The following is a 15,522-nucleotide window of genomic DNA, read 5'->3' on the forward strand; positions in this document are numbered from 1 at the left end:
TGAGACCTAGCTACAATTCTATGAAAGATTCGGATCTAGAGCTGATCCCCTTGTTAATAGAAGCAAATTAGGGTTTGCGTAATCAACTAAATTAAATACTACGAGGTTCATTGAATAAGTTGAATGACAAGAAACAAATTGGAAGAAAATAGATTAGTTAAATCTAGTGTTTAAAACGTGTCGACTATCGGAAAATACTGGACAGGCTTCACAATTCACGGGCCAATTGGCTTAAGAATTTTCATTATTTTCTATAGCATAGGGGACATCCCTAAGAACTTAGGGTTGTTAAAAATATATACGCATTTCATATAAAATTATGATTACTGCAATAATAATTTTGACGCAGTTAAACAGTTAAAAGTTTAAAATTAAAGATAAATTAATGAGCCACCAAATCTCATAATGATCTTGTGGCATGTCGGGGGATACGGGTGAAGTATGGTTTGTTCAAAGTAGACAGCCAATAATGTGAGACCAAAACCCTAATGAAAGCCTAGTTAACGATAATGATTTATCTAGTTACCATATTATAATCATTAGCAAAAGATTTTCTTCTTGTCTCTCATGGCTACATACACACTTATAATTAGTTCCATGTATAGGATATAAGAAGTCAATCAAGTTGGTCCTTCGAACATATTATTTAACTAGGCTTAGTTGTTTTTTGTTTACATTAATATGAGGAAAGGATTGAAAAGTCTTAGTTTTCATCTTCTCTATGAGTCAAAGTATTGAATTGACCACATTGGATATGTGACCCTGACAATTCAAATATTAAGGAATTATTAAAAGCTTACTAACAATAAATTCAGGAATTAAATAAATATAAATTTGTTTTGTAAATGTATCTTGTAAATATTCAGGAGTGGTAGTTTAAAAATCTAAATTATCTTGATATAGACTACCTAGATAATCTACAAAAGCTTTTCTTCGTGAAAACAATGGAAAATCAAATTCGATCAAGTTACTTAAATCATTGCCTATAATGTAAATGAAATGACAGCATAGACATTGTGGATATGCTACATCGGTATGTTTTTCAGTAACAAAAAAAAACATGTAGTGACCAGAAAAGAAAATGAACGAAGTCTCGGTTACACAAATTGTTGATATTGACTTTAAAGCATATTTAGCTGTGCTGTCAGAGAGATTCTCTTATTGGTGAAGTTTTATTGGGATCCGTAAAGTTAGACAAGTTATAATATATAAGATTCCATCCAAAATATGTAATTGGTTACATATAGTTAGGAATTATTTACTCTACTTAAAACAATTAACTATATAAGTAAGTCTTAGTAAATTAAGCTTAGCAGCAAAGATCCGATCATAGGTCGAGTCTCTTTGACGCTATCTTCCCACCCAAGTTTTGCCTAATAGAATATTCCATTAATTCTTATGGTTTTAGTAATCAAATAAAAAGGATTCCTTCTTTTTCTTTTTGTAAATGAAAGGATTCTTTCTTCTTTGCAAATAGATTCCATGCAAATATGCAATGAGCTTAGCTTATCTAAAGATTCTATAATCTGAGAAAACCTGTGTGGCTTTAATCAATAATATAAACAAAGACTGCTCAAAAAACCTTAACTAGAGATGTTCACTCCATAAAAACTAAAATTACTATTTGAACTGCAGAGACAAAAAATATATAACCCAGTTTTTTTAGTTAATTGTATGTAGTTATATCTGACTATCAGAACAAACTAAACTATAAAACACACAACTCAACATTTTTTTTCTGTAAACTGGCTTTTCACACAACTCAACAATTCATTTAAAAAAAAAATTTATTTAACTGTTTATTAACAATTTACACTCAACTCAAAAATAATTTTACCAGATGCATCAATATCTCCTAGATTTGTTTTCACTTTGAATAGTTACTTCTATTTTATATGGGGGGGGGGGGGGGGGGGGGGGGGAGGGAATCATTACAAAATATTGAAATGTGGACTTATCTTTTAAAATTTTAACTGAAGTGAAAATAATACTTATACTAGCTTCATTTTATTTTGAGAATCATGATGACATCTAGATATAAGTCAAGTATATATATTCACGCGCAGAGATAAATTGTATATAATTTCCATATATGATCGATTATTATATAAAATGTTTTCTTTGAGAATGGATCTACATTTTTAAAAGAGATTTTACATTTGCATTCAGTACAAATTTGTTTGTGAAGATACATTGAGTACACCACGAGCAGGAAAAAAACTGGATTAACAAGTTATTAAAAAGATATCTCTCTTTTTTTATAGCTCTAATCATGCTCCAGATCTCAGTTGTTTCCATTTCACTAACCGTTGCAGGAAATCCATAACCTGTTAGAAAGAAAAAAAATGTATCAGCTATGTGCACAATATACATAAATTGTTGACTTGTAAAACACTTAATATGAACTTAATATTTATATCGAATTATATATATATCAATTTACCTCATCAGGCTCTTGCAAAGAGTAAGACGCGTTAGTTTCCTTTGGAGATTTGGAAACAAGAATGCCAAGACCCTGTCTTCTTTCTCTCAGTATCTATAACATCAAATTTATTTCGATCATCGAAAGATATTTTTAAAATATGAATCTTCCTGTGAATATATATATACCTTAAATGCATCTTCGTCTGTGCGATCATCGCCGATGTAAAGGGGAAAAACGTTGGTACAATTAGCGTACCCTACACAAGCCAATACTAATTTAATTAATATAACCATTGATCTCAACACTAATCATATTACTCATAATTAATTATTCGATGAAGATTTTACCAAGTGACTCTAATAAAAATTCGAGGGCATTGCCTTTATCCCATTTAATGATAGGTCGAATTTCCAAAACCTGAACGATTATACCAAAACATAAACCCGTTAATTAAGAAAATAAACTCTAGTCACGTTAAAAAGTAGGAACTAATTAATTGTTAGTATCTTACTTTTCTTCCTTGGGTAAGACGGAGCTTAGGGTAGTCCTTCATTACTGATCGAACTTGATTAGCCAAATCACTCCAGTTCTGTCAGTATATAAACAAATTTACTGATTGGTTAATATTATTTTTATTGCATAAAATGGAATATTGAAAAAGAATATTATTGTACTTTCTCATCGACGCGTCGGAAGTGGACAGAGACACAAAACTTGTTGTTCTCTACGTTGGCTCCGGGAGTTGATTTTGTTTTCTCCATTAATCTTTGATACACCTGAACCAAAACATATAAAATACTGTTAGTAACAATAAATTCGTTTCTTCCTATTATTCAAATTTAGTAGACTGAAGAATGAAGGAGAATGTGACCTCGTCGATCATGGGGAGGAACTCTGTAGCTGGTTGGCAAAGAAGAGATTTATCCTGTAATTTATACAATAACAATTAAAATTGAGAAAAATATATAATGAATTATTTATGTTAAAAGTATAGAGAAAAAAAACTTACTGCCTCATACTTGGAGCCTTGCTCTGGCCCTTTGATGTCCATTCCATGACTTCCAGCATAATACAACTCGGTCAATTTCACGAAATTATAAACCTGACAAGTATCATCATTATTATAATTAGCTTCAATATATATATAATAATTACTAATAAAATCGTGTTATTTGAAAACTTATATACCTTTTCTCTGCATCTCCCACTAACTATAGCAGTCGGAAAACAATTTGCTAGGTTCCTCACTGTTCTTCTCATCTAAAAATCAGATCCAAAAAAGAATAAGCCAAAACACTTTTCAATAAGTACATTTTTTGTTATATATAATTAGGTTTTAGAAATGAACCTGCTTAGACATGAAAGCTCGATCTGGATCATCAACAATGGGAGATAAAGTGCCATCATAATCCAGAAACATAACGATTTGTTTTCCTTCAGAAGCATGAAGAATCTCTTCGAACATTTCTAAAGCAGATGGATGTTCTTTCTGCAAAATTATACAGTTTCATTTATTATAAGAAAAAAAACCAACATAGATAAGCAGAAATTAGAGCTTGATAATCATTGACTAATATACGTACGAGCCAAGAGCTTTGTTTCATCAAAGATTTGAGATGAGTAGGAGAACAAGCTCTCATGGAATCAACCCATGAATTGATTAGTCCTCCTCCATTGTTGATAATAAGATCTTGAAGAACTTTCTTAGTTGCCGTCGTTACATCCGTATTTGATTTATTTCCTGTTTCTTTGTCCACATGTTTTGTGTTTTCTTCAATGAATCTTACTGAAAACAACAAAAGGAACAGAAAAAAGATAAGGATATGTAAAACATATAAGTGTGTTTATGTACTAATATTAACTAACTAAACAATTTACCCATTGTTTGCGAATGAGAAAGAAAATGAGATTTGAGTTTGTGAAAACAGAGTGAGAATGTATGTGTGTGGGCTTGAGAGAGACAGAGGCTGAAGTGTGGTATGGTCTGTATTTATAGTTACAAATTATTGTAGGAAAAAAAACAAGAAACTTTATTTTTTTAACAACATTTGAACTTAGCTAAAAAGGAAAAAGAAAATTCAGATATTGTGGTGTGTGTGAACGCTGGAACCCATTTGAGTGTGGGTCTGATTACTATATGGTTAGTGGGCCCCACAAAGCGGCTTTTCCGTTCTCACCGATCGTTAAGTTCAATTTAGCGTTGCAGCGTTCCCGGCAACCGCCATCGTGGTCCCCTCCCATTAACACTATATGCCTTTTCTAATATTTATTCTTATTTTGTTGCTGGTCCTAATTTGTTTTTATTAGTAATCTTCCTGTACTCGAGATAAATATAATAACAAGTTTCTATCAATGAAATGAACGATTATTTCTTTTTTCAACATATAAATTTTCTTGTTATGTTTCAAATTTCTTATTAGCTTGATGTTAAGGAAACTAGACAAACTGGCAGTTAGATATCATGTATTAAATTATAAAGTTGAGATATGATTTTATGGTTTATGAAATTAACACTTTCTGCATATGCTAGTCTACTTGTTAATTATTTTCTTAGTTTACTTGTGTTTGAAATCATGAGTTCTAATTCAAAACTATTTAGCAATGATATTGCTAATTGATATCAGGTTTATCATTTAGCAAAGATATTTGTTATAAATTATTAAGTTAGAAATGTTATTTAATTTGTTACTTCGTCTAGTTGTTATGTATCGGTATAATAGAAAATAATGTATCGGTATAATAGAAAACCTAAATCCAAATCTAGTAACGGAAATATAGTCCCTCCTAAATGGTTTAGATATGTCAAGTACATATATACATCTCAATTTCCCTTGAATATAACTTTCTTCGTGAGGCCTATCCAAAAAGAGTTACCTCTCTCTTGTATGAAGACATCAGCCGTTCTATATTTTGATCTTCTTTTTTTTCCATAAATACGTTGTCTCCACTGTGTGTTTTTTTGGTAAAATTTGTCTCCATTGTTTTGTAATCACTAAACGAAGTACGATATACAGTCGAAAACCCATATTCTTTAACATAGTACAATTGGGATTTTCAAAATGTGTTTAAAAAAAAAAGAATATCGAACAAAAAATTATCACGCTAGCTCGAATTAAGACTTTAATATTGCATCAGCCAATTATAACCCCTAACATGTAATTTTATTAATACGACAAAAAGTTTCTTTTAACTGCATCAAGCATTTTCATTAGTTAGTTTCTTTAAGCTACAGTCTATAGACTTTAGTGTATGAATGGTAACAGAGTAAATGCGTTTTTCAAAGCGGTATTACACAATCCGCTTTTGATTTACCAATCACAAATATTACTGAGGTGTGTGCGGTATTGGAGGACAAAAAAAGCAAAAACGCACTTGGTCAAAAGTGCTTGTTAATTACCTGACCACTCTTCAAAACCGCACATCAGTTAATAAGCAGCGTTTTTGTCAAATACGCACTTCAAATGAAATGATCTGTTACTTTTATAATTGAAATAAATATAAAACACTTTTTATATTTGAAATAAATATAAAACGTTGACAATTGTCACATAATTATTAATAATTGTTTTTTTTTGTTCTAGAGCTAGAGATTTTTTTCCATTATACAAATGCAATAAATTTACATTATAATTTAAACATGATTAAAATATTTATATCTATTTATACATATGACACAATAAAAGATAACACTGTATATATTTATGTGAGAATTAAAATATTAAATACTATCTTTTTGTTATATAGTATTTCTTTATTAAATATAAAAATAGATAGGCATCTGCACATTTATCCATAATAGAAAACCTTACCGAACTAAACCTCTTTTCTCGGTTCAGTTCAGGTCTAATATCTTATATCTGTAGAATCCTAGAATCGGAACCAAATTTTGTATTTCATATTATTTTTAATATTTATCTAACAAAACCGCAAAATATTTTTTAGCAATCAAACATTATTTTGTATCGCTTATTTTATCAAAATTGCACTTATCAAATGCATTTCACTTTGAGACATTTTATTTTAAAATATATTTATTATATTGACATATTATTTATATTAATTTAATACATTATATATTATATATCATTATTATTTTATTTATTAAATAATCATTCAATACCGCAAATATGTATTGTTACCAATCAAACATGATTCCGCATTACTTTTTACTTAAAACTGCAATTGTTCCGTACCGCACTCTAATTCCGCACGAACCGCACTTGAACCGTCCTGCACTTTAATTCCGTCCCGCTTTTAATATCAATTCCGCTGTCACCATTCGGAGCCTATATATATAGCTGTTGAATTTTATTGAATGCCACGTGGGTTAGTAGTTCATCACTAATAGATATTCCTCAGACTCTGTGTACAAAGTATTCATACTGCTTGATTCCGTCATAAGTTTCCATCCAATAATGATTTGCAGAAAACCTTTTTTCGAGAAACATATTCATCCATAATCTATTAACCATCCAAGTTAATCGAATACCATATATGATATTTCATTGGTATGAAATATTTAATTGTGTCCACTCCTGAGTCCTGATTATGTCCGCCGCGCATGCATGCATCAGGATTTAGTTATGAAGTTATATATAAAGAATCTGAATAGGGTTCTTAGTAACTTCTACAAGAAGGAAACCTCATAAAAACGTGATGTTAGGACTAAACTATTCAAAAAATATTCTCATGACCACTATTTTTAAACTGTTCGATTCACAATTGATAGGAACTTTTAATTATCATTTTTCAGATTCTGATTTGAATCTGATGCACTAAAACAGCATTCCGATGTTCTACGTATGTACTGTGTTTAAAACAATATTTTTCGTCACAATACGTATTTTGAGTAACTTGAACAAACGTAATCATAATGTATCAGTTCGATAGCCAAGGAGCAGGTATATATATATACGTGTCATCACCACTCATGGGGGAAGTTTTGGCGATCAAGGGATTGCTCCTGGCGGCTTCACACCTCTCTTCACCAAACGTCTGGATAAAATCCGACTCCTTAGAGCTCATCCGAGCTATCAACTCGAATACATTTCCTATGGAGCTCTATGGAGTTCTCAAGGACATCGAGTTCCTATCTGCACCTTTTGATTTCATCTTCTTTTCGCATGTCTCAAGATTATGTAACCAGGGGCGTCCCTGAGGAGAGCCATTTGAAACATGGGCCTGGGGCCCCCATTATTAAAAGGCCCCTATTTTAAAAAAAAATATTTTGTTTTTTTTGAAACATTAAAAAAATATTTATATGTATTAATAATAAAATCGAACAACAGAATTTAGTGGGACTTACATAAAATAAATCTTTTCTCTTCCCACATTTACAGTTTTCTTAGCTTTTTGTTTGAGAATTAGTTTTTTTTTTCTGTTTTGCTTAAAAAAAAAATTCTTGCTCACGAATTTTAAAATTTCAGTTATGTTAGAAGGGCCCCCATTTTTTCATTTGTTTAGAGCCCCACTTTTTCCAGGACCGCCCCTGTATGTAACTCTCGAGCTGATTCGTTGGCGAAGAATGCTCTGTTTGTGATTGTTCTATCTTGTACTGAACCCTTTATCTTATATAATTCAACTGTTGTTCAAAAAAAAATATATATATATATACGTAACACCCGCATATGTATATATGTGATTCTGCAAGAAGGTAATAACATATGTGTCAAGTTGCATGGCATTTATGCATGATTTTTTTTAATGGGCATTTATGCATGGTTCAAAGCAAACTTCTGAACCGACACCTCACGTGTAACGAATCGAGAGTGTCTCTACCTAACATGTGGATCCCTACGAGACATAATAGTATCATATGCAAATAATTGTCCTAGTTACATTAACCCACTCTTCTCGGATCATTAATATAGCGATCTGTTAGGCTAATTACACTTGACCAAAGTCTGAAACAATTTTTCTTTTTTGAGAAAAGTCTGAAACAATTTTTGTCAAGATTCTAAATTCATGTATGAGTTGAGTGATTGTTAGAACATTCTCATGAAAATTAATTATCGATATGTTAGACATAAGTTCATGTTAGACTTGCATCAATCTCAATTACATATCGATCATTTTTCAGTAAGTTAGCACTTTATGAAAACCAAGCATAATGTCGGTCGCATTAGGTACTTTTTACATTTCTGACAATTTTTATCGCATGACATTTTTGGATGCCAGAAACTCTTATTGCAAACCACCAAACGAGTAAATTCCAGGACTATGTACTTTATGGAAAGAAAAGCATAGTATAAATAAAACCCTGTCAAAGAAAAATCTTACCTTTTTTTCTTGGAAAATTTGAATCAATAACCAAAAAAAATAGCTCTCTCTATTTTCTTACTACAAAACTAATACTTCCTCAAATAGTCATTCAGAAAATTAACCCTTTTTTCATTTTCGGCCAATTTTTTTTTAAAAAAAAAAGAGAAGAAAAAAACAAATATATTGAAAAAACAAATATATTTTTGTCCATTGAGTCGATGGCCTTGACTAAACTGCCAACAGCAACGGCTTCTCCAAACTTTTCGGCATAACTCGTGATTGGTGGGTCCTAAGCATGCAACAGAGACTTAATCTTGCCACGTGGAGTAGTCCATGGTGTCCACAGGTCCTGCCATGTCATCATTTACCTGTTTTCTTTTCACACAGTAATTTCTTGTATGATAGATAGTTTTGATATAATAAAAATTAAGACATGCTAATTTTTTTATAAAAGCAAATATATATATATATATATATATATATATATATATATGTGTGATGAATTTTATAATTATTTAGACACGATCATTTGTAAAATAGATTCTATGCAAATTCATATGAAAAGAAGAAAGTTGATAGCCTTTAATAAGAGAATATTAATAGATCAATTATATGGACGTCGTATATCAAACGAGAAAAGTTAACGATTCTTTTTGTCAAAATATATCACTATTCCATCAAGTTGCTCTCATTTCTTAATAATAAAATAACCTTGTAGGTCCTATATTTTCATTCTATACCAAATTTAATTAAGTTTATCTGGCATCCCAACCAACCCCAGTAACCTTTCAAATCGTATTCTTTTTGTAGAGTTGATCCACGCCAAATTAATGATTCTACAATAAACTAGTCTGTGGTATATGAAGAACATTATAATCACATAGATACCTTATGCTAGGAGTAAACCTAGATTTTGAGTTCTGATGATAGTAGTGAAATAATATAAATTTAGGCCGAAACGCCCCCAATCATTGAGAACTTTTCCACGGCTTAAAAAAAAAAAACCACAAGCTGTTAAGATATACATGAAGTTTTTTTGTTATTTTTAATTATAAAAGGCTCTAATAGCTAGAAAATACCGATATCTTTATAATGTTCAGTTACTTTAGTAGATAAGAATAAATACACAAAAAAAAAAGAAGAATAAATATGTACATATATACGATCAAAACGAACGCATGCATAACTTATATATATATGAACGAATGTAAAAAAGGGAACTGAATCAATGTAATTTTTTAGACTTACTTTCTGAAATAAAGTATGTACTATATATCAATTCCAAACCATAATCACATAACTAAATTACAGTTCTATTAGGTTTATCGAGAGCCTTTCAGAAATGTTGGAGCTTAATCTGTAGTGCAGAAGATCATCTTTAAAGAGAGAAAAGGACGTTCTTACTTTAAAATCATCGATGTCTATTGATTATGTGTTAAAGGAAAATGTCGTAGGTTACTCTTTATGATCTCCAAGAGTCGCCAATCTACAATTTGGGTGGCTTCTCTTTATATCACCATGGCCTTCAAACCTTTAATGGACCGACACTTTTTCGATGATTAAAGCTATGAGGTTGATATTATGATCATCCTTTTAACGTATCTGAAAGGCATGCATATTAATCATGCGACATGAAGTTCAGTATATTTGTTATTATTATGAAAATCGCTAAAGAACATTACCCGATAATATATGTGATATCCACTTGTGTCTAGTTGAATTATCCGGTGTATATTTATGTCTATGCCACATTGAACTGATATAACATCGCTAAACGCGTATGTAAAATAACTCAATACAACATGTCACTGGCAATGCTGAATTCAACCTATTTCATCACTAAAAGGTTAAAAAGCACATAGGTTAACTATTCCACGCGAATAGCATGGTGCAGCGATGTCGATCTCGAAATTATTTTAGTTTTCTTTTATAAAATAGTTTTCAAAATGATCAACTGTTTTGTTACCAAAAAAAAGATCAACTGTTTAACTATAATATAGAAACGAAATCGCTAGAAGGATCTGAACGGGAACTAGTTGAATCGATTGTGACATTTACAAAGAACAAGAATGGATCATAGTAAGCTTCGCGCTGGAGTTTTTCACTTTCGACGTGTCTTGCATTACGGGTTAAGTGATTAACTCTAAATCCTCCCAGTTTTTGGTCTTTAAAGATTAAATATACAAGATAACAAAACATTATTCTTTATCTAAATTGGGCACATAAAGTTGATGTGTCCTCTAATTTTCTCTTTTCCCTAATCAACCAACCAAGCACGTGCCCTTCTCTATCACATGAATGTATTTTATAAGCACACATATTTAAAGTTTGACGTGTATATCATCACTTTATACACGTCTAAATATCTCTATAAATCTATCATATATCTACTCCTGATTGGATAAAAATACGTTATACATAATTATTTTTTGCTAAATGCTGTATAATATATATTTGCTAATTACTTTTAAATTCAAATTTCGCCAGATAATTTCCAAAAAAGTATTCCTCTAGTAGTCTTGTGTTAATGAAAATGTTGCTTTGAATCAAATATCATATGCGCATCAATAAATAATTAAATATATACGCTTTGTATTTGGCATGCACAAGCGGATGTTTTAGATCAATATTAATGAATTGATTTAAAAATAAATTATTTTCCGCGGTAATCACAATAGTCTCACGTACATACCCATGTCATCGGGCCTCTTGGTTTAACAAATCATATCAGCAAAGAAAAAAAGAAAATCATATCAGAGTATAGAAACATCCCAACTCTAATTTGGACCAGCGAAGAAAGAAAAGTTTTGTATAAACCTCTCTCCTACGCTCTCTCTTCTCTCTAGCGTTCCTTTAAGAAAACCCTAACCTAGCTCCGGCTGCCGCTCGTCGGTAGCCGGAGGCGTCCATCTCTAACCCTTCCTCTTTTGTTTTTTGCTCCTCTTCTTCTCGTCTCCCCTTAGTTGATATGCAATCTTCTCTGCAAGATCGAGAAACTCCGAAGACGATGTTGTTCGACGGAGGCGGTTCCCGAGACCTCGTGGAGAGACGGCGAGACCCAAGGTGTGGCGGTGAAGAGAGGAGTCGGCTTTTAGGACTGAAGACAACCGGATCTGGTTTTCTCATTTTCAGATCTCCGGGCAATCTTCACGGCGGCGGCGCGTGGCTACGGTGAGACGCCTCATCTGCCATAGATCCACTTCCCAGAGCGGTGGTGTTTGGCTGGAGGAGATTTTACGAAGGGTGGTGATCAGAAGTTTGGTCTCCGGTTCTCGGGGATTACGCGCGTCGAGCTTCACTATGAAGGAGTTGTCAACCGGAGTGGTGGGCTTGGTCGGAAACGTGTGGCGTAGCTTGACATCCCAGCGCCGGGGTCGGAGGTATTTCACTCCGGTGGTACAAGCTCCGCACTTCTTCAAGCCACTATTAGGTACACCAAACCCGCAGCTGCCGTCAAGGTCCGACTTTCAGTCCGGTCTTTATGACCGGTTTTTGGCTATGAACCGTGGCAACGATCTCCGGTGTGGTCCAGGACTGATCTGATATGCGCCTTGGTGTTGGTACTATTAATCATGGGCTGAATGCTTATCATTAGAGATTATTAGTCTGTGCTTGAATTGATACTCAGATGAGGCTTTGGTTCTACTTGGTTCATTGTTGTTTGCGGTTACCGTGGTCTAATCTAGTGGTCTAGTTTAGTGGTTAAGAGTCGGTTCATCTCGAGTTGTGGGATGAACTCGATTCATTGTGGTGAAAAATACAACGACGTTCCGATTAGGTAGCGTAGGATCCATCTTAGTGATCTTAGGTGTTACTAGATCTCGTCGTTGTATGTCGGGTTAAAATCGTGTGGTTGTAATTCCGTATTCACTTTGGTTAATGAAAGTTGTTGATGAGTCAAAAAAAAAAAAAAAAAAAAAAAATTTGGACCAGCGAGGCCGAGGCGCCGCCACACCTACCCCGTTAAATTCCAATTCCAACTTTTTCGGGCCATATTTTTAATAAAACACACACAAGTATTATATGATCCATAATTCGGCCCAAGTATCACACTATAGATCTTTTAAAAATGCTTAAAAGACCTTTAATCAATCACTAAGCATGTGCATATACAAAGTTATATGGTGGATTTAAAGTAAACTAAACCTTTTGCAAATGGGCCTGAAAGATCTGTCTAATATCTGGAAAAAAAATTATAAAGTAAAAGAGCGATTACAATAATTTTGTGAACATCTAATACATGTATCTGATTTAACTAGTTGATGTGATTTGGCATTAAAGTGATTTAACTAATGTTAACCAGTACGGATGGGTGTTCGGATGTTTTGGATTTTCGGGTATTTTCGGGTATTTTGGTATAAAGTAAAAGAGCGATTACAATAATTTTGTGAACATCTAATACATGTATCTGATTTAACTAGTTGATGTGATTTGGCATTAAAGTGATTTAACTAATGTTAACCAGTAGGGATGGGTGTTCGGATGTTTTGGATTTTCGGGTATTTTGGTATAGAAGTATAGAATCCGTTCGGGTATTTCTATACTTCGGATCGGTTCGGATATTTTTGTTCGGGTTCAGTTATTTCGGATCGGGTTCGGATATTTAGATTTTGAAAAATTAAATTAAATTTTTCATTTCTCAAAATTTTTATATTTAAAAATATAACTTTCACTTAAATATTTTTTATTTTTAATAGATTGAATGGTTAATAGATTTGGACATAACATTTTGAAACTAAAAAGACATTAATTTGATTATTGTTTTTAAATTTTAGATGTAACTTTTTGTTAATTCTTGAAATAAAAAGTTTGACATGCATTTTAAATGAGTAGCAAATCATTTTCTCTGTAATTTTATGTATATCATATGAACTTAAAATATGTGTAGTATCAATATAAATATTTTATATAAAATGAGAAATATAAACTAGAAATATAAGGTTAATTATACATATGTTCGGTTATCTTCGGATATCCATTCGGGTTCGGATATTTTGCTACTTCGGTTCGGATTTCAGTTTGAATTTTTCGGATGAGTTTCAGGTGCAGCTTCGGATATCGGGCAAAATATCCACCCCTATTAACCACAAACAAAAAATGTAATGGCATTGAAGCCTATGTGACAAGTCGGAGAGCTTGGCTAGAGTTGTTGAGGATTGAAGAAGATCAAGGGACTTGTGCTTTCCCCTTTTTCAAGAAATCTAACCCAGTTTTCAAGCTGAACCCGAGATCACAAGTTCCACAACCAAATAGAAACACACAGCGCTATACTTACTGAAAAGAACAGGGCATACACGCAAAATGGATCTTGAATAGATGTTCTCATGGCAAAAGAAAACCCTTACGTAATAGTTTTGAACATTATAAGTAACTATCAAAGGAAGAACCTTTATCTTCCTCCATAAACTCCTAAACCTACTCAAGTCATTTTGACAGTTTTAAAGACATTCAAATGCAAACCCAAACTCCAGAAGCAATTTTAAAAAGTTTTCAAAACAAAGTGCAAACATAACACTAAGGTAGCTAAACAAAGTGCAAACAAAAATTGCTTGATCCGCACTTAAAATAACTAATTAATAAACATGAAAAAAACAACCATAAAACTACGACAAAAATTGATTTAGATATATTAATATTATGTTATTGATAACTAATTAATAAACATAAAAAAAATCATAAAGTCACATAAATAGCATATAATTTTTTTATAATACATTAAATCCATAAAAAAATACATTAGGACATACAAATTATATTATAATGTGGATGATATAATTAACGGTTTACAAGATAAAATAAAATTACTTAATATAAACTATCAAATTATGTTTAAAAATGTCATATTAAACAATTATTTAATAAAAAAAATATTAAATATATATATATATATATATATCATCACTTAAACCAAATACATATTTATTTATAAAAAATAGAAAGCATTCTAGTTATGTTTTAGAATCGATGTATACAAAATAGAATAATAATTTAATCGGTATATTATCATATTTTATCAAAATTCAAGTGTGTATTTTTATTTTTTATTGAAACTTTTCAATAAATTTTGTATTTTCTTTGAATCTTCCCCCTATAAATAACAAAATCAAAGTTTCTCCGTATATGACAAGATAAATATATTTTTATTAGTCTTCTATAATAGTATTTACGAAGTGATTTTTCACATTTGAGCTCTCACGTTAAAAGTTAAAGTGGTTAGTATCGTTTATATCTTTAATGAATAAATTATATAAATTACCTATAAAATAAAAACGAATTTAAATGATTTTGATTAGATAAATGTATAATAATGATAAAATTATCCAAATCTAAATATATATTTATATATATTAAAATAAAAAGATAATTCCTATATATACCATGTGTTGTTATCTAAAAAAAATATCTTTTAAGAAAAAGTTAAAAATTAAAAAAAAAACAGAAACACACACAAATATTAATGAAGTAAATTCTTAATTTTATATAATTGAAAAGAGAATATTGAGTGATTTCTTAAGATTTATCTATTGATAATGAATATGGCGTACAAAACAAATTTCAAAAAAATATTCGTAAGAATGTTTAAACAGAAACATAAATAATAATTGGTTAAAAACATAAATAATAATTTATTATAATCTTTTAATTAGGAAAGAAAATATTAATAAGAAATTATAAAATTAATGTTTATGTCTGCATGCACGGGTGAAACACTTAGTTATAAAGAATCACAAGTTCAAAAATATATTTCAATGTTTTTTTTGCCGTGAAGCACCGTCTTTATGTGCTGAAATAGTGTTTAGAAACCCGACCCGGATCCACGGTCGAACGGTAAACCA

At 31.3% G+C, this 15,522-nt stretch overlaps 1 protein-coding gene across 1 annotated transcript; it reads right to left on the reverse strand.

The window, feature by feature from the left end:
* Window positions 1-2,071: 2,071 nt before the first annotated feature.
* Window positions 2,072-5,805, reverse strand: LOC103852049 (probable trehalose-phosphate phosphatase H). Its single transcript, XM_009128974.3, has 12 exons — window positions 4,304-5,805; window positions 4,009-4,211; window positions 3,774-3,914; window positions 3,614-3,685; window positions 3,435-3,527; window positions 3,297-3,350; window positions 3,100-3,201; window positions 2,937-3,014; window positions 2,773-2,842; window positions 2,611-2,681; window positions 2,444-2,536; window positions 2,072-2,327 (listed from the first exon to the last, which is right to left on the reverse strand). The coding sequence occupies exons 1-12, from the start codon at window positions 4,305-4,307 to the stop codon at window positions 2,271-2,273; spliced, it is 1,038 nt and encodes a 345-aa protein (XP_009127222.1). The 5' UTR covers window positions 4,308-5,805; the 3' UTR covers window positions 2,072-2,270.
* Window positions 5,806-15,522: the final 9,717 nt, after the last annotated feature.

Source organism: Brassica rapa, chromosome A01, assembly GCF_000309985.2.
Source record: "Brassica rapa cultivar Chiifu-401-42 chromosome A01, CAAS_Brap_v3.01, whole genome shotgun sequence".
Taxonomy (NCBI): Eukaryota; Viridiplantae; Streptophyta; class Magnoliopsida; order Brassicales; family Brassicaceae; genus Brassica; species Brassica rapa.